The following is a 26,724-nucleotide window of genomic DNA, read 5'->3' on the forward strand; positions in this document are numbered from 1 at the left end:
ACATGTTGAGGTCAAACTCTCTAGGGTCGAACGCTGATTCCTGTCGAGTGGATGTGTCGCCGTAGGAACAAAAGAATCAGTTGGTCACTGCTACATGAGCTCATATAAAGTTTGTTTATTAGACCTCTTCCAAAATCTCAGAGGCAGTAAAATCAAGACAAACTGAAACATAAAACTCTGTTATTGGAACTCTTTAGAGCAAAAAGATAAAAAGGGAAAAAACAGAAACTGAAGAACTTTCAGATGTCTGCAAGATTTCATTGAAGCAACAGGGCAGGAAGAGTGTACAACCAGGGTCATCAAATATTGAAAACAGACAATCCCCATAAGGCAGGCTGTACCCCTAAAGAAATATGTTTTCTCCCTCCCCCTCTCTCTGTGTGAGACAGAGAGAGAGAGAAAGAAAGAGAGAGAGATGCATTTTAGAAAAAGTCTTGATAAATAAGAATGATCTATCTCTGTCCCCAGTCTCAAATTAAATGTTTCTGTAGGTAGGAACTCTGAACACTGCTGAGTCACCCTTAGCCCCGCGCAAAGAAAGCGTTGTTTGACTGGTGGAGATATAAAAGAATCCCCTGACTGCTGGGTCAGTGCGTTTCTCAAGATGTGAGAGTAACCTTGGAAACACAAGGCAGTCTTCCATTACAATCCTCCAGAGGTAGTGGTGGAAAGAATTTATGAAAAAAAACCTATGCTGCACAATAACCTTGGCCTGGCAAAAATTCCACCCCATTCACTCTGGACATGTTTTTCGGAAGGGGGAGAAATACTGATCATGTATTACAAGCTAAAAACAAGAGGAACAAACAACTTTGTTCTAATCTGGTTGAAACTAAAGGAATGCACAGTACATCACAGTTAAAGGAAGATGTGTTGTTATGTGTGCTGACTGTAAAATACTTTAAAGAAGTAGCAGCGCAAAGAAGCAATTTTTTTTTTTTTGTAAGATGCTGACAGATGTGCTTTTCTGACATTCAGTTGCCTGAGGGGGTAAAGGATGCTCTATATGAAAGCAGAAACCCTGGGTCAACTGCCATCTGCTCAACCTGGGGGGGTTCTGCTCCATAAATATCAGGTTATTGTTTAAAGCGATAATCAAACAAACAAGCACGATGAAACAGCAGCAGCCCGCGCTAGTCTCTTCGAGATGGCAGGCGAGCCCCTGTCTCCCCCGGCTTCCGCCGTTAAAGGCAGGAAATACCGCTAGCTAGGAGGCGATTAAAAGTGACAACAGCCCACACAAATCATTGACATAGAGTGTGAAATGTTCTTTTTTCTGCTGAGTGTCTTTGACGGTCACTTACGTAACAGATTCAGAAGGCATATGGGGTCACAAAGGGTTACCCTCTAGAGAAGATCCCCTCAGGAAGGCTACGTGTAAAACGGCGTCCAGTGCAGCATTTATGATTTATCGCGCGAAGCTTTTTGGGTGACATTGAGTCAAAAGCTGTACCATTTACACAACCAACATGCACATAGAGTACAACGAAACACGTCAATTACTCACGCAGCACTCCACTGAATGTTCAAAAACCCTTCAACAAAACTAAGCGAATACGCATTCTGCGTATTTTGTTCAGCAGTTTCGAATGACTATCATATTGCATGCATGGACGTGAGCTCTTTGACCCGTCAAGATGAGTTTTAAAACACAATGTCAAACCTAGAAGCACTGAAGACCAACATCCACCGAACAACTTCCCTCCTCTGAACATAACCTAAGTTGTATAGGGTGTGAGATCAGTAACTGACATGGCATTTGATTTATTCAATATTTACAAAATAAGGTATTGCAAAATAGTGAAGGTTATGTGGGCTACAGGCTTGTGTTGCCTTATACAGCCTGACAAATATTATAAATTAGGTTAGAAATTGTTTTGAAAAACAGAGATAAATTAACTGCACTCTCTCTCCACTCAGAGTTCAGAACAGCACAGCTTGTTTCCTGAATGGGTTAGGGAAAAAAATAACAGTAGATCTTAGATATGTCCCCAGAGTCAACTGTATCAAACCAAAACTGATCCCTGATCAGTTCATGGAGCTGGCTCATTCTTCTGGAAAAACACATTAACTGGTCAAGCCAAGCTTTGAAGATTGACTTAAAAAGTGTGAGGATGTTGTGCTTAAACTGATAGGAACTCGTTGAGTATATTGATATCTTTAAAAACAGCTACCCTTAAATAGGGCAAAACAAATCTCAGCACTGACCTGGAAAGACACTCTCTCTCTCTCTCTCTCTCTCTCTCTCTCTCTCTCTCTCTCTCCCTCTCTCTCTCTCTCTCTCCCTCTCTCTCTCTCTCTCTCTCTCTCTCTCTCTCCCTCTCTCTCTCCCTCTCTCTCTAAGCTGTACATTGTTCCATTTGCACCTTCTCACTTCTCCTACAATCTGTATCCCTCCCGATACGAGAAAAGCGAAGGGAGAGAAAATACTGCTCTCTAAAGCACGACATCTGGGCAGTCTCCATGACAACTGCCTGTTATAGCTCCACGGGGTAAAAAAAAAAAAAAATCAATAGATAAGACACTAAAAAAAGAGCAGGGAACATGATTGAGGCTTGTTAGTACACTCCATGTACTCATTTGTGTGTGCTATATTAAACAAAATGTTAGGTGTGAGCTTGGCGTGTCTGGAAGGAGCGCTCGGTGCACGCTGTTTTCTACCGTGCTCCCGTCTGGATTGTAATAAAGCTGTCAGTAAAAAGACCGGCTCGTGGGGTTTGTCTCTAGTCGTTAATGATACCGAGACAAAGCAACTAAGCTCTCAGTTTAGGATTGAAAGAAAATGACAGTTATCATTCACTGCCTGATGCGTTCGTTATCTGATCAGAAATAAGGGCGTTAACCTAAACACTTTTACTGAACGCTAAAACAAGGAAGCTTTTTGATACTTTTTAAAGAATTCCAACAATTATCAAAGATTCTGCAACATTCCTTGCTTCATCATCAGAAACAGAGCTCCTTATCTATGTGAAAATATCATATGACCCATTTTACTTCCTTCGCCAACAGTCACGTACCACACTCCATCTTGATCTCAAAATAATCAGAACCCTATTTTTTTTTTAGAACCTTCCTGTATATTGTGTTTTCGTACAGAGGAAAGGAGAGTGTTTTTTCAGATGGTGTCTTCAGCAGTGAAATAGAAGAGACCTAATTTCCCGGAACTTGCAGTGAAAATGAAACTAAAGTTGTAAGTTAGGGTGGATGGTGACTCACTCGAAAGCCCCTCAAATGAACTGAACTTTCCCGGGTATTTCCCTTCATCACTTGACTTGTCGGTTGTCGGTTGTACAAATCACAGGGTTTTATTTTTCATTAAAAATATTTATTATTGCACATTTATTTTTTCATGTCTACAAAAACTGAATAAAAGACAGACAAACACACACAGTTGTTTTTTTGTAACAGATATTGATATTATGAGCTAAAAGAGGAAGCTTGAATACTTTTTGCCATTATTTTTGTATTGTGGTTACTGCTTAACTGTACCAAACATACTTGCTCCTCTCTAATTTATGAAAGTGAAATACTATTGTTTTACAGTATATATCATGATCAGAAGTTATTGCTTTGTAACACATTACAGCTTTAATATACATGCCTGTATTGTACATTTTAGATAAATGATGCAATATGCATCAGAGTATTGGATAAACAACTTAACCAGTTTATCACAGGGCTTTAAAGTGTGCAATTAAAACTGCTCTACATAAATAACATTTCATTTCCCTATCGTAAGCTGGTTAGAAGTTGTCAAGGAAGCTGCCAAAGAATTTAAAAAGGCCACAAATGGTCATCTAAGACTCCAAAAGCATTTACAAAAAATGTACACAATTTACACATATACAGATAACTCTCTCTCTCTCTCTCTCTCTCTCTCTCTCTCCCTATAACACACACACACACACACACACACATACACACAGGCAAACAAAGACCTCTTACATTCCTGGCAGAGTGTTTGACCCTGTCACAAAGGCCCATAACATGTAATACTAACTGTCTCCAGCTGTTGAATGAATATGCTTTGCTTCAGCAGTTGACTTCTTTCGTTCAAGACCACTGCTAGTAATTCATCCCATTCCAGTAACCTGGTCTACAGTATATTATTCACAACAAGCTTTCTCCATAAGTCTCTTCTTTCTGTCTACACTTTACTTGGCATGCACTTTGTCAGTTCATATGATCCCTTCTTCCTGGCCCTTCTCAAATGCTCCAGCACACCAGCAATGCTCACAACAGCTGTTCCCAAACCTAAGGAGAGGATGCCAACATTTTCCCAAGTAGGGGGTGACGCTGATCTTGCCTCTGTTAATGGAAACAAAATGGCAAGACATTGAGTACAGTCATGTTCACACGAAAGACAACAAGTATATATTTTATCTCATTAGAGAGGATCAGATAAGACTAACATTTAGTCACTGTAGAAATGGCAGTGCTGTTATTTTGTTTGGGATTTGGGATTATTATTCAGGTTTGCGTTTGTGACCGAACAGATTTACATGACATTTTAACATTTTTTTAAATTCTAGCTCAATGCAGATGTACGGTCTGAAGAGGCGTCCGCCGAGGGAGAGGAGGTTTGAACGGACTGACTTACTTGTTACCCTGATGGTGAAGTTGACGGTGTCAAAGCCCAGGTCGTTGCTAACGTTGACCACATACAATCCTGTGTGGTTGGACGTGAGGTTTATGAGGTGGAAGGTGCCGTCTGGGGAATGGAGCTCCATGTTGTTATCCAAGTTCCTGAGGAGAGTGGCAGGAGGAGGGAAACAGACAGAGTGGCAGAAAATGGTGATGTTCTGTCCCTCCTGGACCTCCACCGATGGCAAAACCTCCACCGTCGTGTTCCTGGGTGGTGCTGCGGGGGGGGAGCAAATATTTTAGAGACTGTGAGTGCCAAGCAAAAAAAAAAAAACAAAGCATTTTATAATGGTGGAGAGTTAAAAATGAACTATGACTTTAAACTAATTAACCAGCCCCTTATGCACAACAGGGACATACTATGCTGACAGAGGACAGCAGAACGTTGCCATAGTTGCAGTGTTTCTGACCATTAGACAACCATCAAGCAGAGACCCAGCTTTAATACCATGTCTAGTGCTGAAAGAGCATTATTTGGCAAACTGTAAACAGGATATTGTTGTGTAAGCATGAAAGAAATGAAATGACAAGATATAACACTTGGCCGAAACCAGTGGAAAAATTTAGACACAGTGGCAAAAGGCAGAGGCATATGTGCAAAGTGTGAATGTGAGTCAAACTTACCCCTCACAGTGACGTTAACCCTGGCTTTCTGAGTGCCATGCTCATTGGAGGCCACACACTCATACAGGCCTGAGTGGTTCATTTGGGCAGAGGGGATGGTGATGGAGCTGTGAGCACTGTCACTGGACTGCAGCTCCATCTCTTGATCTTCCACCATCCTGCGCAGCACCACCCGACCCACGGGAACACCGTCAGTGTGGCAGGAAATGGTCACAGGCTCTCCTTCCTTCACTTCGTTCTCCGGGTCGACAGCGATGAAGGTATTTTTGGGGGCAGCTGTAAGATAATACCACTGCTGTCAGCTAAACATTTTCACGTGAAACTGTAAAATTCCGTAGTGTTCCACAGATCAAAACACACTTACATTGTAGCATCACCACAGTCGAAGCCGATTTGTCAATCTGGGTTTCTGGTAAACCACGCATCGCCAAAGTGACCCTACAGGTTATATCTTTTCCTTGGTCCTCAGGTTCAGGAGTGTAGCGTAATGTGGAGGTCAGGTTCTGAGGTTCACTTGAGAAAGAACCAATATCAGAGGACAGCTCCCTCTCTCCAGCCATCCACTGAATCTGAAAGTTGGAGCCTGGGAATGCGTCTGGTACTGAGCACTTCATCAGGTTCTCATGTCCTGCCAGGAACGGCCCGGAATGTTCTATGACCGGATTCTGAGGAAAAGCTAAGAGAAAAAGAAAAAAGGATACAAGTTGTCTATGAATGAGATAATGGTGAACTAAACAAATGTTTCTCAGTCTAACAACAGTCCAGGGCACCCCTATAACTGCACATTTTTGTTCTGGTCCTATGCTTCAGAGTAACTGGTTTATTTTCAGTAAAATCCAGATTGTTAATAGTTTCCATGCCATAGCAGCCCTGTTCATATCCTTAACAATAAAGATATTCACCCTGAATAAAGAATAGTTTTAGACATTTCCACTGTGTTATGTTTCGGCGGAAGACTGCTAAAATCTAAGTCTTGGCTCATTGTGAGAGTAATCTTTTCACTTACTTCTGTCCCACACTAACACACATAGCATTGCAGGTGTTTGTAGTCAAATTAGGCTATCTCACAGAAAACCACACAGAGTCTGACAGAGCCCAGGGCTATTGCACTGTAATGTATATTCCTATACTGAGTGCGTCAATCTGACAATAAATAACCCATTATAAACAAATCAGCTTTTCTGTATAATATATTACCCTCTTATTTTTTTTAGACAGTAATAGTTTATCAAGTTTTTTGTCAAATATTATGAAAATTTGTTTGGAAACAATCTATCGATCAAAAGCCTTTTTGATGATACTTACAGAAAACCTGGACATCGATGACTTTGGATTTGAGAACGGAGCCACATTTCACTTCACATGTGTAAGCTCTCTCATCCTCCAGCCTCAGTGGGCTGAGATAGAGTTGAGAGAGGAAGCCTTGGGTTTCAGAGCGGCTGTGTACTGGCATGTCCAACAGACTCTTCCAGAAGAACTCAGGCTGGGGGCAACCAGAGGCCTGACAAGACAAGACCAGGCTGGAACCCTTCTCAGCAGAAATGAGGCTCTGATTTGGGATCAGCTCCACCTCCAGAGGGTAACCTAAAAAGAGCAAACACAAAACTGTTGGGTTAGATAAAGTCTAATAACTAATCAAGTGACTGAACGACTCATTCACCGGGCTAAGGCCAACACAATCAAATTCAGACCTCTGGCTGACAGGAAAAAACATGTTAACAATAAAAGGAGGTTACTTATTTAATATACTTTTTTATAATGCCATCTAACTGATCAGTGCCATAAAAACTACATTATAATAAATGTCAGTGATTTACCTTGAGAAAAGAAGCACAAGACCACAGGAACAATTACAAACATAAACATTGTAGGTTAGTTAAACTGTAAAGATGTCTTGGTCTCTTGTAAATATCTATTGTCTCTATACCCCACGGATGCATTTTTATAAAGCAAGGTAGGTGATGTCACCACTAGTCATCACTCTCACTGCATCCCCATGGGATTTGGGGAAACCGCTTTTGGGTTACAACCAGTTCCTCTTTTCTCACGTGTCTGAATTTACAGCACTCTCAGAAATAGCTATCACTGCCTACGCATTCAATGGACCGCAGATACCATGATGTCTTATTCAAAAATTAACATAGTTTCCAAGAACTTTATTCTGACAAGAGAAGAGTCATTAGTCAAAGGAAATAAAACAGACAGCTGGTCTACATGAGGTCTACATGAGGATATGAGGTCTACACACCTTGCTATATAACCATGAACAGTCAAAAAGATTGACACTGACCTCTGACAGTGATGTTGACACTGGCTTTCTGACTGCCGTACTGATTGGAGGCCTCACACTCATACAGGCCTGTGTGGTTCATTTGGGCAGGGTGGATGGTGACAGAGGTGTCCGTGTCATCATTTGACTGCAGCTCCATCTCTTCACCTTCAACCACCCTGCGCAGCACCACTCGATCCACCTTAACACCGTCAGTGTGACAGGAGATGGTCAGGGATTCCCCTTCCTCAATTTCCGTTTTAGGACTTACATCTATGGAGGGCTTCAGAAGTGGTGCTGCCAACCAAAGTGTACACCGTGTCAGTACAGATTTATGAACAACACTCAGTAATCCATTTCGCATTATCATATAATACAGCAAAATATAGCTGACAGTTTCAAGGTAATTTGGGATGTGTACAGTCACTCATGTGTTCCATTAGACATTACAGTTTTTTCATTACACTGCTCGGAAGCTGCAGCACCAGTTACTGCATTAAAACTGTCTTTAGTAAACCGTTTTAAGGCTACATTATGTACATCACACCAGGGTCACTACCGTTAATTAGAACAATACACCGTTGGGACTTACCAAGGACGGACATGGTCACGGTGGTTTCTCTGGTCTCATCGGGCTGCAGTCCATTCAGATGAAGGGTAACTCTGCAAGTGATTTTATCTCCGTCTAATTCTGTGGTGGGCGTTAAACTTAATGTAGACACGGCGCTCCCGTCACTACTGCTGAGGATATTGTCCCCGGCCAGCCATTCGATCCCAATTTCCTCCACGGGGTAGACATCAGACACCTCGCAGGTTAGAGTGCTTTCCACACCAAGCACCATGTCATCATGGCCTGATATGACAGGGTTGTTTGGAAAAGCTGTGGTATCAAATTAAAGCAAAGACCATTAACCTTCGCCCGCGGTAGAAACTATAGAAATGCACCCAACACGTTATGTTTCTCGAAAGTAACATATCCCATATCCCATAAAATAGAAAATAACTTTTACAGCATTTATGCAGGATGCATTTACGTATAAAAGAGATGTTTTTTGTTATAAAGTGTGAATAAACTTACAGTAGACTTTTATGCTTGCACTCCTCTGCTTCGAAACGGACCCACATTTGGCTAGACACTGAACCCGATTTTCATTATGCTCAGTAACTTTTTCGACTAAGAGCACGGATTCTTCAGAGGTAGATGTCATAGAAGCATATAGTGGTTTATCCTCCAGAGACTTCCAAGAGAAAATGACTGGTTCGCTGCATTTCTTCACTTTGCATGTCAACTGCTGTTTGTCGCCTACTCTCCACATTGCGTTCTTTGGTGTAAGTTCCACATCAAACGACTGAACTTTAAAAGAAAAAGAAAGCATGCACGAAGTTTATTTGTTGAGTTAAATGTAGTTTTTGTTACTGCACGTTTACTTGCACACTGAAAAGCCTGCGACTGTTGCATTTAAGGTACACTTAGCCTTTATAACAGTATATATGCTGTTGCATATAAACGACATGCCACATATATTTAAATATATATAGGCCTATATATACGAGGCATGTAGTATCAAAGAAGCTATGTAATGTACACAGTTTTCAATAATGAGTAACGCGTCATAGGCTACATATTTGTCATTAATACAGTTTCGTATCCTGGACAGCCTAATGTCTGGAATACGGCATTCTTTGGACAACTCACCTGAGATGGAAAAAATTAATATCAAAAACTGTATCAAAGCCATGGCGTAAAAATACAGGGTAACAGATTCTTTTAATGAACTGCCCCGGTATTTCGTGCAATAAGAAAGCAGATGTGTTGTAAAGACCTCTCTGGTCTTGGATGTCACGGGTGAACTTTTTTATAGGATTAGAGGGGGAATGCCGACCGAGCTGATGGACGGAGGAGGGAGGGAATTTGTAACACCCCCCACCCCCCGACCAAGTGTGTGACGGACAAATCACCATTTCTAGTCCCTCTAGCTTCGTTTTCACTTGTGTGTGTGTCTCTGTGTATGTGCATGCGTGCTCCCCCTGCTGTAAGGCTGTAGGCATTTTTCATCGACCTGGAAAAAACGTGGAAAAAACGTTACCTCTCGTTTAAACTTCTGTCAAACATTAAAAAAATTGGTATATCAAATCCTGAACATCTCTCTCTCTCTCTGTCTCTCTGTGTGTGTGTGTGTTGGTGTTCATCCGAACTGGATTAATTTCACCTTTCCTTCATTATTTCAGCTTGGTATACAGTATACATCAGTAATTTTCAGATGTTATGCATATTCCACACATTCTCTTCCTGGCAGGTCTATTAAACATCCGTACGGTGGAAGCCATGAACACTTCATAGATCTCAGTTAATGAAGTCGTTGCAGACACGCACACACACACACGCGCGCACGCGCACACACGCACACACGCACACTGCGATGATCTAAGGCCCATTAAAGAAGACATTAATCATAAACTAATGAAAGCAGTGCTGAATAGTTCAGCCAGAGCTCAAATTAAAGCCCTGCAGGCACACTGAAACACTACCTCTGGTGAAGCTTCTAGTTTGCTACAGGGAGTTACTATCAATCTCTCCCACTGACAAATGGGATCAACTCCTTCACAACAACAGCACTTCCCAGAAATGCCCACGGCCCTGGGAAGGTGAACCACAGATATGGGAAAGTGAAATTAAAAAAGAAAGAAAACAGCGAGGGAGGATTGGGATGGCAGTTCTGTAACAACATTTAAGACTGTATCATAACTGTGACTCAAATGATTGTTTAGCACACAAACAATCAGAAGTGTGACCTGAAAGCTTTGGTTGGGTTTAATCCAGTTTTGTTTCATTCATGTAAAACTGCTTATTCATGATAACAGTACTGAGTGTAGCGTTAAACATACTCTATGAAGGAAAAGGTGCATGGAAAAAATAAGACAATTGGTCCGCAGCAGAGAGAACAGACAGAGATTGGGACTGTTTCTAATGTAGGCAAATGATTCAAGTGACTCAGGACACCCACGCACAAAACACAGTGCACTGTTATTCTGCTGAACCAGTGGAGTCATCTGGTGGTTAGATTTCACTCTCTTTACTTTGTCACATCTGAAAAAAAAACCCATGGTCAACACATTGCAAAAGTAATGATCAAATTCTGAGAGATTTGAAACTAAAAATTTCACTCTGGTTCCGATTCTAACTCCGTATAAAGCATAAGAAATGCCAACCTAGACACCAATTTCACAGTTTCTTTTTTTTTTTTTTTGTTTGGCTATGAATACAATGGGGGAATTTCCACCATCTTTTACTTTCACTTTTATCACACACGCTGTTTACATTACAAGCCCACAAATGACCCTAACCCAAACATCAAAGATCCTGCATCTCTAATCTGAATTATTCTAAAATGGTCAATTTCCCTTTCTTCCCTGCTTATCTGAGTTAGTCATGAGTCAGTTCGGCTGGCACAGAATTCCAGGGGGATGTGAGGGAAGGGCATGGCCTGGAAATTTCCAAGCTCTCATTGCATGCTCTCAGGATATGAGACATAGAACTTTGTTAATACATGCCAAAACCAATTACATCCGAAATAATAAATCAAAATGAGAATGTTTTTGTTTTCAAATTGTGTCTTGAACTTGATAAAACTGGTGACTTGATACAATATCCAGTGTTCCTTTCTTTAAACACATTAAATCTTTTATGCAGTCAATTTATCATATCTGGAGTTTCCTCTGATTTTCCTAACAAATGTAAAATACCACCAGCATGCCAAAAATTAATTGACTGAAGGAGAATAATTTCATCGGTTGGTGTTACCATAACGCCACTTAATGTACTGTATTTTGTTGGAGCAAAATGTTGATGAAATTAGACAGTTTTAATGAAATATTAGCAGTCTAACAGATTGCTTGAGTTAGAATTAGAGTCTGAAAATTTGTTTCAGATCATTTCAGGTTAGTTTGTTCTTTTCCGTGGGAGAAAGGGCACAGGGTTAACTTTTTTCCACAAGACTGCAAAAACGAATTTACAAAGCGGTGTAAAAAAGTACTGAGGATGACTGGTCAGGATTTGATCTCTCAGAAAAGACAACAATAGGAATAGATTTTTTTTTTTTTTCATTTTATCATTTCAAAACGTGCCAGTACGCAAACACAGCACTGACGATGCTTGACTAACATAATATTCTTTTCCAAATTATACTGGTTGTCTTGGCCACTTAATCTGTCAACAAAGCAGATGGATTTTCCAAATCCAGCCAAGACAAAGAGTAAGTATCCTGATTCACCATTCAAAAAACTCATTTATAAATGTCCCCTCATTGAAAACAGATGTGGAAAAGCTATTCAGCACATCTGTATATCAATGTCAAAATGAGATATTATTTATTGTTTACGGTGTAGTATGCACTAAAAGTTTAATCTGATGCCTACGAACCGAGCATGCATGCTTTCTGTTTTATGCATCATTACATTTGAAACCAAATATATATATATATATATATATATATATATATATATATATATATATATATATATATATATATATATATTAATTTGAATTGAAAAGCATAAAGATCTGGACCTATTTCTAACTGAGTACACAGAGCAGCAAAGTGATGGCGTGAGAGTCTGCCTTGTTGGATATGTTGGATAATGATCTTGTGCCCTTGTATTATCTCATGTCTCTGAAACATTTCTGTCCCACAGCTGAGACATTCCACCCCGTCATCAGTTTTTTAGTGATTCTTCATCACTGACATGAAAATGAGAGAAAGATGAAAGGTGCTTGAGTCACAGAGCACCCTGGTATCTGGAAGCCTGTTAGATTTTTAAGTAAGTTCATTTAGCTTGGAATCTCCTAAACCTGCTTCCTTTACAAAACTCAGTGCATATTGTTTACATGAATAGGTAGCAGGCCTGCAATAGGGGTGAATTCAATGATTTCCGGCTGTTGTTTTAGACCGGTAAATATTTTAGAGTTGGACTGGATGTAGTTCCTTTTCTGTACGTGATCGTTTAGGCTGTATATAGACTTTGTGGTGGTACTTCTGATGGAAACGTGTCTATGCACACAGGCAAACCCTGATACTGGATATAACCGGATATAACTGTAAAGAAATCTCTTATGAAAAACAACACCACATTTTGCCCATTGGTCCAAGTTTAATTTGTTTACATACAAAACATAGTTCAATTAAAAAATATCCATAATTCAGTTTTACAGTGGGTAATAAACAGACAGTACCTTGAAGTACAAACTGATTAAGACTTTCATACTGAGATACTTCTTGGCAATTCTCAGCAGGCTTGAATTACAGCAGGGCTTTAACAGAACTGGGTTACTTATTTTAAGACATGACAGGATGCAGGTGTACTGCTCCTCAGTTCATCTCGCCCAAGAATGCTCTCCGACTGTTCTGCCGAGGAAAAATATGCGAGATTGTATTGATTGTTATTGGCTCGACGCCCACGGTGGATCCCCTCCAAAAGTCTCCTCTCATGACAGATCTGAGAGATTTTCTGAATTCTTCGTTTTTCCATGTATAAAGAAACGGATTGGAAACAAACAGTGTGCAGAAAATGATCCACGCAGAGGTCCAGAGTGCCACAGGTACCGGTGCAAAAAGTCCCGCAACCAGAACCCAGAAAATAGGTTCTGTTGTTAGAAAAAATATGAAGCACACTGCGAGGACGTAAAATCCGAGACGCTTGTCCTTTCTCGGAAACGAATAGGGGAGATTGTTAACTATTTGAAAATTTAAAATACTGACACGCTTCACGCTAATTTGTACTCTACGGAATATTTTGAAGTAGCAATATAAGACAATCACCGTTTGTGCAATAACTGTAAAAGCCAACGTTCCACCCGCGAAAGGGTTTAACATTACGGATATCCCACCAGCGAATGATGCTGTTGCATCCAGCGTGTCAACGCATCTTTCCTTTGGGTACCGAAAGGAAGTGAGCCACGAGAGGAGACATCCAAGAGATAGGAGCCACGACCCACCAATCATCCATTCGGTGTGTCTTTTTTGGTACAGTGACTGGTAGGTGGCGGGCGTTTTAGTGATTAAGACATATCTGTTCACTGCAATTAAAGAATGGGAAAACAGCGATACGGTGATTCCGAGAAACAACAAGGCTTCTTTAAAAACGTGGTACCCTACCACGAGAGTACTGCCGGTGAATATAGCCACCGCCTCGTGAGGCATCCAAAACGCGCACACCAACAAATCAGCGACGCAGCCATTCACAATAAACGCATTACTGGCTGTCCTGAGTTTTTTGAAAGTGACAACCAAATATATTACCAGTAAATTTAAAACAGTACCGAAAACCGACATGAATGTGTAGATTGTTGACAGAGAAATTCTTGCTCCTCTTCCCAGTTCGCATCCCGCAGGTCGTTCCGTATCGTTATGCATGATTGAAGATTAATTTCAAATACACGGCAAGAAAACAAAATAATGTCTTGCGTCATTTCATGTTGGGCCATTAATTAAAACATTTTTCTCACAATGAAATTTCCAAAAAATGATAAACGCGAGACTGCTCTGGTGATGCTGAGGTGATGAGCAGATAACAGCATCTCTGTAAGGTCTGAGCAATGCTACAAACCAAGGAGAGGACACGAGCGTTTTAATACCTACCCTTCCAACGTATGCGGATTGATAGACTGGAGTACTCATGAATAATGTAATAAGATCAACAAACACTAACGCATCATTCTCACGTGTTGGATCCAAGAAGTACACAATTTCGGAATCGAGACAAAAAAAAACAGGTGCAAAGCCACTTAAACATTCCTTGTCAATAAGCTTAAAAACAATGAAAAAAAAGTAGTATTGCATAGGTGCTTTCTAAATGCAAATAGTTAACATCTCCGCGTGAGGCATCTTGGAACAATGAGGGTACGCAACAAAGAGAAGTGACGATGAGTCTCTCAGCCTCATTGTAACAGCGCAGATCCTTTTGTCTCTCCTCAGAGACAGCGTGTCCCCATGTTGATTAGCTCATTACGTTGATGAGAGTCGTGTTGCTACAGGTCTGTCACATTGAACAGAAGGTGCCAATCAAACAAAGATTTTTTGACATCTGAAGTGTTATTTGAACCAACGGGAGAGAGTTAACATTCCCTAAAAACCCTATTCTTCATGCATTGTCATCAAGATGCACTTACTGGTTTTAATATTGCTTTGAAGGTTTCTGTCGTATGTGATCAAGTCATTCCTTAAACACTGAATTCCAGACAAGTTAAATGTATCACATATTCACCACAGTAATTCTGGAGAGTAAGAAGACAGTCATCAAATGAAACAAAGCCTGAGCTTTCAGGATGTGTTCACTGACAGGAGAAATGAAAAGTGTATTCATCTCCAATAATGTGACACAACGGCCACTTTTGAGCTCTGGATTCAAGTTCAGAATGATTCTCTGGAGATGACACAAACCTATGGCTGCAACGAATAACACATTATGGCATAAAATAATGATTCTCATTACAAGATCTCTCCATAAAAGTTTATCATGCACTAACGGATTTCTTAAAGCTTAGCTGGAAATGGGGTTATTTGGCAACAAGCTGTACAGATGCCGAAAAAGATGCAATTAGAAAGACACATCATTTGCATATCAAATGACACGCTGAATTAATAGCAGGGAACGCGTTAGTAGACTTGCTGCAGTCTTTGGACGCCCACTTCCGAATGCCTGCTCTCTGAAATGTTCAAAGGAGGGGCATAAAAAAAAACGAGAAACAATTCATGTCTATTAAACCAAAGCCGTTTTCATCAGCCCAGCCTGGCAGTTGTCTTGGGAAATGTATGTGTTATTGGCAGACAGGGGACTCATGCTCTTTGAGACTGCTGAAACGAGAAGAAGAAGAAGAAGAGGAAAAAAGAAACACAGAGCCTTTTTAACAGCATGCACCACGCTGATTGGTTTTGAATGTAAAAAAAAAAAAAAATACAGGTTTGATTGGGCTGTGGGTGGGATACACAGGACGACCTAGCCATTTCACACCGCTTGGTTACAAACTACCAACAGAACTTCATTTGCAGACTCTGCATGGGGTGGTGAAAATTAGTCTTTATTTTTCTTTTCTTTTCTTTTTTTTCCTTCTTCCATTTGAAACCTGGGTACAATGTAAAAGTCATATTATACAATCCAGCCAGACGCATTTTACTAGCCTTATCATTTTCCATAAATGCTTATGAAAAGCAAAATACTGCTCTACAGTAATATAGATTTCCTTTCTACACTGCTCAAAAAAAAAACAAAAAAAAAACATATATATATATATATGTGTGTGTGTGTGTGTGTGAATAGCAAGAGTATTTTACAGCTAGCTACTCTGTGTATATTTTAAAGAGGTAGAACAATGTCATCATTTAGATTCTCCCAAATATACAAACATTAGAAAAGCAATATGTCATCTGGAATGTACATGGTGCTACAGGTTTAACAATCAGAACGGTCATTTACTCGACCGTCTTGGTTCCCATCTTTTCAACAAATATTTGATTTAAGTTCAATTACCACTGGTAAGTCAAATTTATAACCAAATGAACAGAAATACATTTCTCTTTCAAACAAGTTTTTTTTCTTTCTCTATAATCTGCAGGCAAATCCACAGGTGAGAGAGAGAGAAAAAAAAAAAAGATGACGTCACTCATAGCTGCTATTCAGATTGTGCACCAAACGACACTAAAGTGTTTTGATTGTAAACATCCTAAAAAGAAAAAAAAAAAAAACCCTGACAAGTGGGTTGGTGCTAAATTTATACTAATCCCCCCCACCCCAAGACATTTCTTCCTTTTTCAGTTCAACTTGTACAATCATACTGCCTTATGCTATGTTACCAGTACAATCTTTATGCACACCAGAAAACAGAACAGTATTTCAGTTCAAAATCAGTCTGGTCTGCAATCACTGATAAACGCAGCTTACATTATTGTATAAAAATAAATCTACAACATAACGGGATCGGAAGTGAGATAAACATATGCTGCCATAAAAATCAAGCCCATAATTAACTGCTGTTAAAATGACCCCACCTGGGAAAAAGAGCATGTTGAGACCAGCAAAGCTTCCTTCACCTGCCAAAAGCCCGTTTTGTGGTGCTACATTTTGCCGAGGTGTAGGCCACTGAGACTACTGCAGAGCACAGCTGACAGATAACTGGGTGGAACTTTCTGTTCTGTTTCTGCATTCAGTAACCTCTCAGCTTCTCTGAGCTGATTCATGTTACACAGTAGCTGAAGGACAGCTTACCACACCCAGACTGAGTTGTTTCATGTCTATGGTAAACCACACTCAGTTCCTCCCAGTGCAGACAGCCACAATATTACTAGACCTTCTCTGAAACTGCATTTACATTTCTCCCTCACAGCAGAGAGGGGCCTGCCTATCCAAATCTCATTCAGCCAAACTGAAATCGACACCCAAACACCCTTCACTGCTGTTGTAAGCGTCCCAAACACGCCCCAGAGCGGTTCTCTGATACGACTATTCCCTTCTTTAACTTTACCCAGAGCTCTCATACTTCAGTCCAGATAAGTTACTGGTGGAGCACACTTAAGAGACAAAAGACACACACACACAAAACAGAATTTCCTTTAGCCAAAATACAATGTATACATACAACAAAAGCATCTGTCATAAAGAGTTATGATATGTATTATATGTGGATAAAACAGTATAAAATCCTTTATCTAAAAATATCCTCTTCTTTAGTACAAGAATGTGTGTATACTCATATATAGAATGTAATTTTATATATTTATTAAAAAAAAAAACAGTAAAAGGAGCAAAGAAAAAATGAATGATAGACTTTACCAAGTGGAAGAGTGCATTGAACTGAAGGACAGCTTAATTTGCTTAAAGGACCTGGATCATTCGGGTAGCTAATGCTACTGCGCAAAGCATGATCTGCTAGATAAGAACCACGTCTCCGTGACTGGAGAAAGAACGGCTGGTACAGAGTTCATTAAGACCTGAGGTTGACAGAAGAGACACAAATCTTCTCCCAAAACTTCAGTGTGCGCAGCAAAGCCTGTGGATTTGTGTCCACGTGACATAAAATAGGACCGCCTGGCCACAGAGCTCCGCCCCCTTTATTATATTTTCCCTTAAAAAAAAAACAAACCAAAACAAACAAACAAAAAGATAGGCAAAAGGGTGTGAAGCAGTCCGAGAGAAGAGGCGGAGGGTGGAGATGGAGGGGCAGCCTCTCAGGTTCAGCGTAGCGTTGCTGCTTTAGTATTGAACATATTCAGACTGAAGGGACTGTAAAAAGAAAGTAGATAAAAAAAAAAGGGATAAAATAGGTTAGACAGTTACACAATACGACCTGAAAATAGCACATCACAAAACACATTGAGGAGTTGGGCCAAAAAACATCCATCTGAAGCGTGTCATTATAGCTTTACTGACGCATAATGAGATGGGATGGTAGAGTGTTTGGTGTGCGGGGCTGACACAAAAAGTGAAATTTAATTTTAGACTCATCTCTGAGAAAACAAGGTGAATTACACAAACGGCAGATTACACCTCATATTCAGACCAGTTTCTGAATATAGACCCAAGCCATGCAGGTTCGTCTTTACCCGCTCATTTGGGGCATCGCTCATTCAGGGCATCGCTCATTTGGGGCATCGCTCATTTGGTGTGACAGACAGAGGAACATTACACATAGCAGAGGCACATTATAGCCAGAAAGCAGCTGCTGTAGGATCTGCAGAAGGGATTTGTTGGAGGAACAACAACAGATGGGAACATATGTGGAATATGGGGACAGAGTGCTGGTGTCATGGAAGGGGGGAAAAAAAAAAAAAAAAAATTCACTCCCAAAGAGGAAAGAGACAAATTGTCCTTAATGCTGAGAAAAGTTATTGGAATTGTCAATAATTAAACAGTCTCACTAATATTTATGAATGAACTTTAGTCAAATCATGAGATCTGAGACATCTTTGCCTGTTAAATGAGCATGGATGGCACTGACTCGCACAGGCTTGGCGAGTAACAGTAAATATGAGTGCCATTCTCTCGTACTTGATTGACAGCCCTTCTGAAGAAGCGCTGTCGGCTATGTTTCCACTCCAGAGGATGATGAAGGGGAAAAGATGAAGAGGCAGTATGAGGGGCTGCCAGGGAAAGGAGGGGAGGGGAGGGGAGTGTTTGCACAATTGTTGGAGAGGGAGGAGGAGAGGAAAGATGTGGCATGCATCATCGATTTATTTATTTGTTTATTTGTGTGAGTGTGTGTGTGTGTGTGTGTGTGCGTGCACTCAATGTTATTTGGGCATTTTTAATAGTTTGCCGCAGTATAAGTTATAGGGTGTAGGGGAAATCGAGGACCAGTCTCTGTGGAAACCAGGAATTCTTCCGTCGCCAGGCGCACGTTATGTGGCTAGACTCATTGAGACAAGGAAGGAATATGGCTTGGCGGCAACTCTGGGGCAAAGAAAAGGAAAGGATGTGAATGGCTGAAACATCAGGGCGGGAACCACCGAAACCTGCTACCCCACCAAAATCAACAAACGTCTTCTGGGAGGGAGAGCCCTATCTTCTGCTCAGGTTTCCAGTATTTTCCGGGCATTGTGGTTCATGAGACCACATTTATATTTTTCCAGAAAACTACAGAGAAACTGTTGCGACTGCATTCTTTTTGCATCATATTGTTAAAGATTTGTAAACAATTTCGTCCAAAAATAGGTCAGGGGGTAGAGTGAGCTTAGCTTAGCTGCTAATTGCTAAGTTTGCTGTTGGGTTGCAATCAATGTAGTTTTGTCTGCTGTTGGCAGCAGTTTGTGAAATAAAGAAGAGCACATCATGGATGGAGGATGCATCAGACACTGTACAGGAAGATGCTCTTCGCAGACATGGTCAGGACTGACCAACGTTTGGAGTATAATTAATCATCCACATCAGCAGCAGGGCCTTGGCACAAATGTAGCCTTCACTAGCACTACCCAAAAACCACACACTCCCAGTGCCTCTAACAGCAGCATGGAAAACAGTGTTAGTATTTATGTTAGTAGCTTAAGACGCAGAGGGAAAACCACAGTGATGTTTTCAGCCATTCACCATTCAAAAAAAACCCAAAACCATTTATCCAGAAAACTGGTCATTTTTTTAACCATGTCCTATTGAACTGGTAGCAGCTACTGTTTTATTGCTGGGGGCTTTTTTCTGGATAAGCTTCTGTTTTGCCTGTGTAGGCTAAGCAAGCACAGGACCCACTCTAAACAGAGCAGAGGAGTTAAAAGGCAGCGGATCAGAGCGAAATTGAAAAATTAGTCTCATCCACCACAGTCAATTAAAGCCCACTTGACAATGATAATTAGGTCTATATTTGAACGCCCAAATAAAGAGGCTTTATTAGAGAACACTAGAGAGACACGGAGTACACAGAATGAAATTGGTGGTTAATGACAGTAACCATTAGGAATTGTCGCTCAGCCGTTCCAAAACGGACAAGTCGGTTACAACACACACACACACAGCAACAGTGACAGACAGTAGACTAAGTGTTATGCCCAGAGATAGAGTAGGGTAAATCAGATATAACTGAATGAATCAGATAAAAGGTGTAAGAGATATCGGTTTCGCTCAGGCGTGATTTTGTTCCGACCCCCAGTTTTAGAACATCTGACCATACTGTCGAGGATCAGAGGAAGTCTGTGATTGGTTAAATCGGCCGTGTGTTGCGTGGGGTCGGAGCAAAAGCCTGCATAGATTCTAACTGTCGAGAAAGAGAGTCGCCAGTGTGCTCTGTTCTCTCAAAGAAAAACAAAAACAAAAACAAAAACAAAATCAAAGGCAAACATCCAAGAAAAACAAAAATCAATAGACTGAGGGTGAGAGTATCAAAAAATGGAGGACAAAGAGAGAGAGAGAGAGAGAGACGTTGAGCGATTGAGGGAGCGTGAGTGGAGATGCTGCTGTCGGCTGTGTATGAGGAGGTGTGTTTAGGCAGCAGGTGGGTGGTAGGAGGTGGGTGGGGGGGTTGGGGTTGTGGCGGAGGTCACACTTACGGGAATGGAGCGGCTGAGGTAGCGTGTGGGGAGCCCACCCAGCCCCGCGTGACTCTGCGCCCTGGGCTGACTGAGCTCTGCGCCTCCCAGCTTTCCCGCAGGAGGAGCCCCGGAGCCGACGTGGTTGAGATTGAAGGCGGCAATGCTACAGCTGGGGCTCCCAGGGCCTCCCCCGATGGAGGAGTTATACTGATTGTTGTTGTTGACCTCAAAGTGATAACTGTGGGAGGCGGGACCTAGCGAGCCGCCGTGGAGGTAGCCCGTCCGGGGCGAGGCGGCGTGAGCAGAGGTGGGGGAGAGCGGCGGAGAAGAGGGGTCTGATTTTAGCGTGCCGGCAGCGTCCTCCTCGTCGTTGTCATGGGCTTTGTACAGATTGCCAAGGGAGCTGGCTAACCTTGAGTTTACGGAGGCACTGAGGCAGAATGGAGGGGTACAGACATGAAGGGATAAGCCACAAGTGTGTGTGTGGGGGGGGTGTCTGGGGAGGGCGGGGGAACTTCAACTCCAAAAGACATAAACATCAATAGCACATCCAACAACAAAAGACACACCATGACAAGTCAATGAACAGAACATGCTCACCCACAACACTTAAAATGACGGGGGACGGGGGGGGGGGGGCACTGCATCAGAGTATTATCTAACTAAGTACACACACGTAAGACCCAATCTGCTTCTAAAACTATAAATGAATACGTCTTTCTTGTAGAGGACATCCTCATATATACTGAAAATAGACATCTAGACTTTTTTGGCCTCTTATCTACTCAGCTCTCAGCTCTATGATAAACTATAAAAAAGGTTTTGTAACCTATAGAAAACATAACAAAACAAGATGTACTGCTCAAAAGGTCCTGTTTTCCCACTAGATTTCCAGCAAAATCAGTGAATACTGGATGAGTAATACAGACTCTAGTTGTTAAAGTGTATCTGACATCTGTCTGTCAGCTGTCAATCATTCATATAGTCATCGCTACACTGAAGCCTCTAATCTTCCTCATGTCAAAGCACAGGGTAATCACACAGCGGCAAAAACACCACCAGGGGACTAAGACAGGAGAGAAAACAAGAGACAGACACAGAGAGAAGTGGAGAGAGAGAGAGAGAGAGAGAGAGAGCACAGGTTATAAAATAGCAAGCTGTAAGAAGGAGCAAAAAAGAATGACAGATGAAAAAGGAAGGAAAAAAAGAGCGGCAGTGCAGAATGAGAATGAAGCCGGAGGAGGAGGAGATGTGCTGAGGAGGTGTGCTGAGGAGGTGTGCTGACTGGCAGAATGACGTGGGAGGGGAGAAGCTGGTGGATAAAGGAAAAACAAACGGGAGTAGGGGAGGGGAGAGATGGACGCTCACCTCTTGAGGTTGGTCGCTGAGGAAGAGGAAGCGCGGCTGATTCTTTTGGCCGAGGCCGAGATCGATGACGACGGAACTTTTGACGACTTGAGAGGAGACACTGAGCTCTGAGTGGCCACTGCTGGGCTCATTCTGCTGTGAGACACAGACACAGACAGACAGACAGACACACAGACACAGAGTTAGGTAACGGCCTGGGCCAGCGACAGACCATAAATAGACTTGTACTCTGTGTTTACTTTGGATGTTATTTTGGACATTGTGCATTCAAACCATCTGGTCTCACAAACCGAAAGGATACCTTGTCCAACCCTTTGTACCAGCTCTGGAATCCCCCATAACAGTGGGCGCAAAACAATATGTTTTGGATTTTCCCTGACATTGTTGAATCGACAGTGCCGTTTCCTGTCCAGCCAAGTTCCATCAAACCAAAGAAACTTCTCACTGGAGGAACCCCTCAGCACTTCAATAGATTTTCAGTAGCAGTATTTAGAAACAAAGCAGAGCCATTGTTCCAGTGGGAAGTTTCTTAGGCTGATGGAGTGCAGCATATCAGACACAGAACTCCAATAGGAAGTGTGCCTAAGTACCTCAGATAAACAGGAAACAATTACCTTTCTAATGGTTCAACATGAACTACTCGCCCCAAAAAAGAAGTCATCAAGAGCGTGCTACAATAAACTTGTCACAGACAAAGCCTGCTATGATAAACTGCCCAGCGACTGAGCGTGTGACGTGTGTTAAAGAGAGAGAGTGAGGCGGGTATTTATGGCTGTACGGACTGGATGCTGACAACAGGTCCTCTACCACACAGGTACAGCAGTAAAGCAGGTGAGCTCTCTCTCTCTCTCCCTGTGTGTGTGTGTGTGTGTGTCTCTGGGTGTTTGTGTGAGTCTGTCCAGCAGCCCTTTACCATTGAAGAGCTCTTCCTCTCTCCTTGAGGAGCACAAGAGGGCTGAATTTATCTGTGTGCCCCCTCCCCTCTCTGTTTGTCTGTGTGCTAAATGGGAGAGAGTGAGGGTGGGGGAGGGGGGGGGCGGCGGCAGCTGCGTAAGATGGCTCTCCACTCACCACTTTGGGAGGGAAAATTAATTAAGGGGGTTGTGCACTCACACAAAAGAGGGTGTTAAATTTACATCCCTGTATAAAGTGCTTCAAAAAAAAAAAAGAAAGAATAGAAAAGGAAAAAAAAAAACAAAACCCACAGATAGGCCTTCTCTATGTCAGCTGCACAGAGGTGGCAGGTCTGTGCTGTGGATCTCTGTAATTTTGCTGTGTCTGTGTTCTCTCGTGAAAACGCCACAGTTCTGTCGGCAAAGCCGCGCTGACTTTTGTATTTTGACATAACAAACTGATTCGCCCTTAGATAGCAAATACACACACTACTGAAAAAAAAAAACCCCAACAAAAACAACAACAACAACAAAAAAATTTAAAGTTAGGCAAAGGAACAGAAGTCATGAAAACAGTCATGCAAATGAGCTGCAATACACACAAAAACACCACTTTAAATATAGCCCTCTCTAATACAAGATTATTTTCTCACACACACGCCCCATATAGAACAATAAAAAAAGACATGTTATAAAGTCAGACTGAGGAGAAAAATGAAGAGAGAGTCAAAAGCACCTGAGCGGCTGGGACGGGGACCTGCTGTGCATTCTCATGTCTTCCAGTCTGCAGTGGAGGAGACACAGACATGAGATTACATTAACCATCATTAGTCTGCTCTTATATCCTCTCAAACTACATTTACTGCATTACTGATACAAACAGGTTGTTTTCTGTGCTGCATCACAGCAGTTAGAGGTTTCTTTGGTTTCTCTCTCACACACACACACACACACACCTTACTAATGTAATTAAATCGATGCTCTTTCCCCTGGTTACATCACCTAAAGCATTATAACCATGGAAACAAAGCGATATGAAACATGAAACGTGTTTAAGGTACCGAGGATCTGACAGAGAAAGACAGAAACCCAAAATGACTCCTTTAAGGTCTACAGATGACCAGAGAAACAAAGGCACCATCTTCACCACGCAACTGACACTGAGGGTTACCATGCCAACCAATTCTTCTTTTGCAAAATCATGGCGCGCACACACAGACACACACGCACACACAGACACACACAGACACACAGACACACACAGACACCACACTACCCTGCTCCTGTGTAATTATTTCAGCTGTGCATCTTTTGTTTGAGGGGGAGCTGTAACACAACCCACTGAGTCTCCCTCATTTACCCATTCACTTGGACTGAAAGCTAATGGAAGTTGAAAGAGTTATAAGGAGATGGTTATTATTTGACAAAAAAAAGGGGACCCATTTCCATTTTTTATAGCACGAAAAACATGCTCTTCAGGAAGCACAATCGTAATAAAAGAGGGAGAGGCGCTGACGCTCTTTTTAATTCGATCCTTTAGAGCAGTGTTTTTCAACCTAGTCACTGCGCCCGTCGCCCCACCAAACACAAGGGACGTCTTTGTTTCAGCTCTACACAAACGCACCTGATTCAGCACATCAACTAATTATCACGTTTGCATCAACTGAATCAGGCGATCTCGTGTAGGTCTGAAACAATGAAGCGTTCAAGACCGGACTGCCAAACAGCGGGTTCAGAATCACAGTCTGGCAGAAGGGACGTTTAGAGCGAGCGGCTCTCGTGTCCAGTCCTGAAGACCCACGGGACAGCGTTGGTTTTGCTCTGGTTCCTAATTACCGCACCTGATTCAACCTGGTCACTGATGACCATAGAGCCCTTGGCGTCTTAAACCTGGCGCACGAGCACTGGACATGAACCAAAAAAACGTGTCGTTCATGGGCTCACCGGGACTGGGGGTGAGAAACGCTGGTTTGGGGTCTAAAGAGGATCAGACAGGACTTACCTGAGGGCACCGGTGGTGGCAGACCGCGGCTGACGTCTGCCCTTCAAGGCACGCAGTTTGTCTCCTTGTGTCATACACAGTCCATTCTCACCGTAGTCATTCTGTCAGGACAGTTACACACACACACACACACACACACACGCACATGAAAGAAGAGTCACGTGGCAGTATGTACAGATTGGATTTAAAAAAGAGAAGAAAACACAGTGCATCAGATTGAGGAGGGTATAAAATCTGTTAAAATGTGCGATTAGATATGAACTGAAATTCAGCAAACACGTTGTGAGTCAGGAGATGACTCACAAGCAACACAAGGACACATGCAACTGTCATAAGGGTGCTAATTCAACAAAGACTTCTGTTCGTGTTTTGGGCCAAGACTTATTCGTGGATGATTATTTTGTATTGTCTGTTTACTTCCACGTCCTTGTCCCATGTCTAAAATCTGAGGGCAGAACAGTATGACAAGAGTTACACAAAACTTGATTATACAGAGCGTTCGCCCCGTGTTCAATGACATCTATAAATGCAACTTTTGACTTTCCAGAGGTTTCCGAATGTGAAGTTTTCCAGGGTGCGTGGGCACCCCATTAACGTTCTATCGTAAGTACACTTGTGTCTACGAGCGTGACGGCGTGTCGAGTGTGCTCGCTCTCATAATGGCCACACTCAGAGCACACCTGCGGTCTCTTCACTTGAGAGTGTGGAAACCTGCATTAGTGCTCTCTGAGGTCATCAAACCGTAGGCACTTCCATTCGCCGGTCCGTGTCAAACTGTCCGCAAAGTACCACGAAACTCATTCCAGGTCTCAAGGACTACATGTCCTACAAGCCTGCTTCTTCCATCCATCTGCTACACTACACCAGATTTCACTAATGAACCCAAAACCTTGAGCCAGGGGACAAAGTGTAGCTCTTTTTTGTCCCCCCTCCCTCCCCAGACCAGGTGGTAAAGGGGTTAGGGGCTGAAACTGGCCCGGTGTTGGATTTGAAGCCCTGGTCGGTCTCACTGATAAACTACTTTTTGACTTGGTGTGAAAGACCTTGAGCGGACTGTGGAGGAAGACGAGGGAACTGGAGCGCGGGGTGGAAGGGCCCGTGGAGCGTATGTGGACTGAGAGGGAGGCGAGGCGCGGAGCTCACCTCCTCCATGCGGTCCATGCTGTGCGATTTTAGGATGGTGGTGTTGATGGTCAGGTCATCCATGGTGGAGATGAGGCGGGAAACTCCGCGCTCGTCCAGAAGCCTCTGTTTGTGTTTAGAGCGCTGCACGTCCCCTTGGGCCCACAGAGTCGTCTGTTTCCTACAGAGAAGGAAGACAAGCAGGGAAGACAAACAAAGTGAGACAGTGAGAGAGAGAGAGAGATGGATGGACGTATGGATGACTTTTTTTAAGGACAATCTCACGGCATAACCCTGGTCCTTAAAGCTGTGAATGGAAGAATGTGATCTCAGGCATTGCGGCATTTCCTAAAGAGGAAACAATGCCGATAGATAAAGCTAACCTCTCCATCCGTGGACAAACTGAACGCCACGGAACCGACCACGCACTCAGACACTCTGCTGCGTGCTGACAGCCAAACACAACAGGTTTGAGATTAGGCATAGCCCACGTGAGACACAGCGTCTGTTCAGCTTCAGCTATGACATTTCTATCAGCAGTGACGGGTCAACGTGTTCCTTTCGGCGGCCAAAACTTGCTTTGTTAAAGTGAGGTGTTGGAGGAGAGCAAGATGTCTGGTGGAGATGTCACTGACCCACTCAACGAAGAGTAGGAGTATTTCCACTGGCTCTCATTTTCATAAAGTCATGACCTGAACTTCAAAGCAAATGAGGGATGGGTGCCAAGAACTGCTATTATGTGTTACCCCTTTTTCTTTTCTGAAGAGATTAAAGTTAACCGGACCCTCTCCAGAACTT

At 42.4% G+C, this 26,724-nt stretch overlaps 3 protein-coding genes across 6 annotated transcripts in view; all 3 read right to left on the reverse strand.

The window, feature by feature from the left end:
* Positions 1–3,933: 3,933 nt before the first annotated feature.
* On the reverse strand, positions 3,934–8,913 carry vcam1b (vascular cell adhesion molecule 1b). The gene is made up of 8 exons (XM_030791109.1): positions 8,616–8,913; positions 8,130–8,417; positions 7,559–7,834; positions 6,574–6,852; positions 5,633–5,944; positions 5,269–5,544; positions 4,601–4,861; positions 3,934–4,308 (listed from the first exon to the last, which is right to left on the reverse strand). Exons 1-8 carry the CDS (start codon positions 8,911–8,913, stop codon positions 4,148–4,150), a joined length of 2,151 nt encoding a protein of 716 aa, XP_030646969.1. The 3' UTR covers positions 3,934–4,147.
* A 3,990-nt stretch (positions 8,914–12,903) lies between these two features.
* gpr88 (G protein-coupled receptor 88) lies at positions 12,904–13,947 on the reverse strand. Its single transcript, XM_030792068.1, has one exon. The coding sequence runs from the start codon at positions 13,945–13,947 to the stop codon at positions 12,904–12,906; it is 1,044 nt and encodes a 347-aa protein (XP_030647928.1).
* A 3,394-nt stretch (positions 13,948–17,341) lies between these two features.
* The window catches only part of cdc14ab (cell division cycle 14Ab), a 33,616-nt gene continuing 24,233 nt past the window's right edge, over positions 17,342–26,724 (reverse strand). Inside the window, exons 11-16 of one of the 4 annotated variants that reach the window (XM_030791378.1) lie at positions 25,948–26,107; positions 24,805–24,905; positions 23,539–23,586; positions 21,910–22,041; positions 20,560–20,971; positions 17,342–17,809 (exon numbers count right to left, since the gene is read on the reverse strand). In XM_030791378.1, the coding sequence (XP_030647238.1) occupies positions 17,780–17,809; positions 20,560–20,971; positions 21,910–22,041; positions 23,539–23,586; positions 24,805–24,905; positions 25,948–26,107 (883 nt within the window). In that variant the 3' untranslated portion in view covers positions 17,342–17,779. Of the gene's footprint in view, positions 17,810–20,559; positions 20,972–21,909; positions 22,045–23,538; positions 23,587–24,804; positions 24,906–25,947; positions 26,108–26,724 lie in introns of all 4 variants that reach the window. The other 3 variants (XM_030791377.1, XM_030791379.1, XM_030791380.1) reach the window with 3 other exon arrangements.

Source organism: Chanos chanos, chromosome 14 (genome assembly GCF_902362185.1).
Source record: "Chanos chanos chromosome 14, fChaCha1.1, whole genome shotgun sequence".
In the NCBI taxonomy this organism is placed as follows: Eukaryota; Metazoa; Chordata; class Actinopteri; order Gonorynchiformes; family Chanidae; genus Chanos; species Chanos chanos.

Coding starts and splice junctions, on each gene's coding strand:
- vcam1b (XM_030791109.1), bottom strand. CDS start 8,913: ATGCTTTCTTTTTCTTTTAAAGTTCAGTCGTTTGATGTGGAACTTACA. Junction 5,945..6,573: donor CATCGATGTCCAGGTTTTCT/GTAAGTATCATC, acceptor TTTTTCTCTTAG/CTTTTCCTCAGAATCCGGTC. Junction 4,862..5,268: donor GGTTAACGTCACTGTGAGGG/GTAAGTTTGACT, acceptor CCCCCCCCGCAG/CACCACCCAGGAACACGACG.
- gpr88 (XM_030792068.1), bottom strand. CDS start 13,947: ATGCATAACGATACGGAACGACCTGCGGGATGCGAACTGGGAAGAGGA.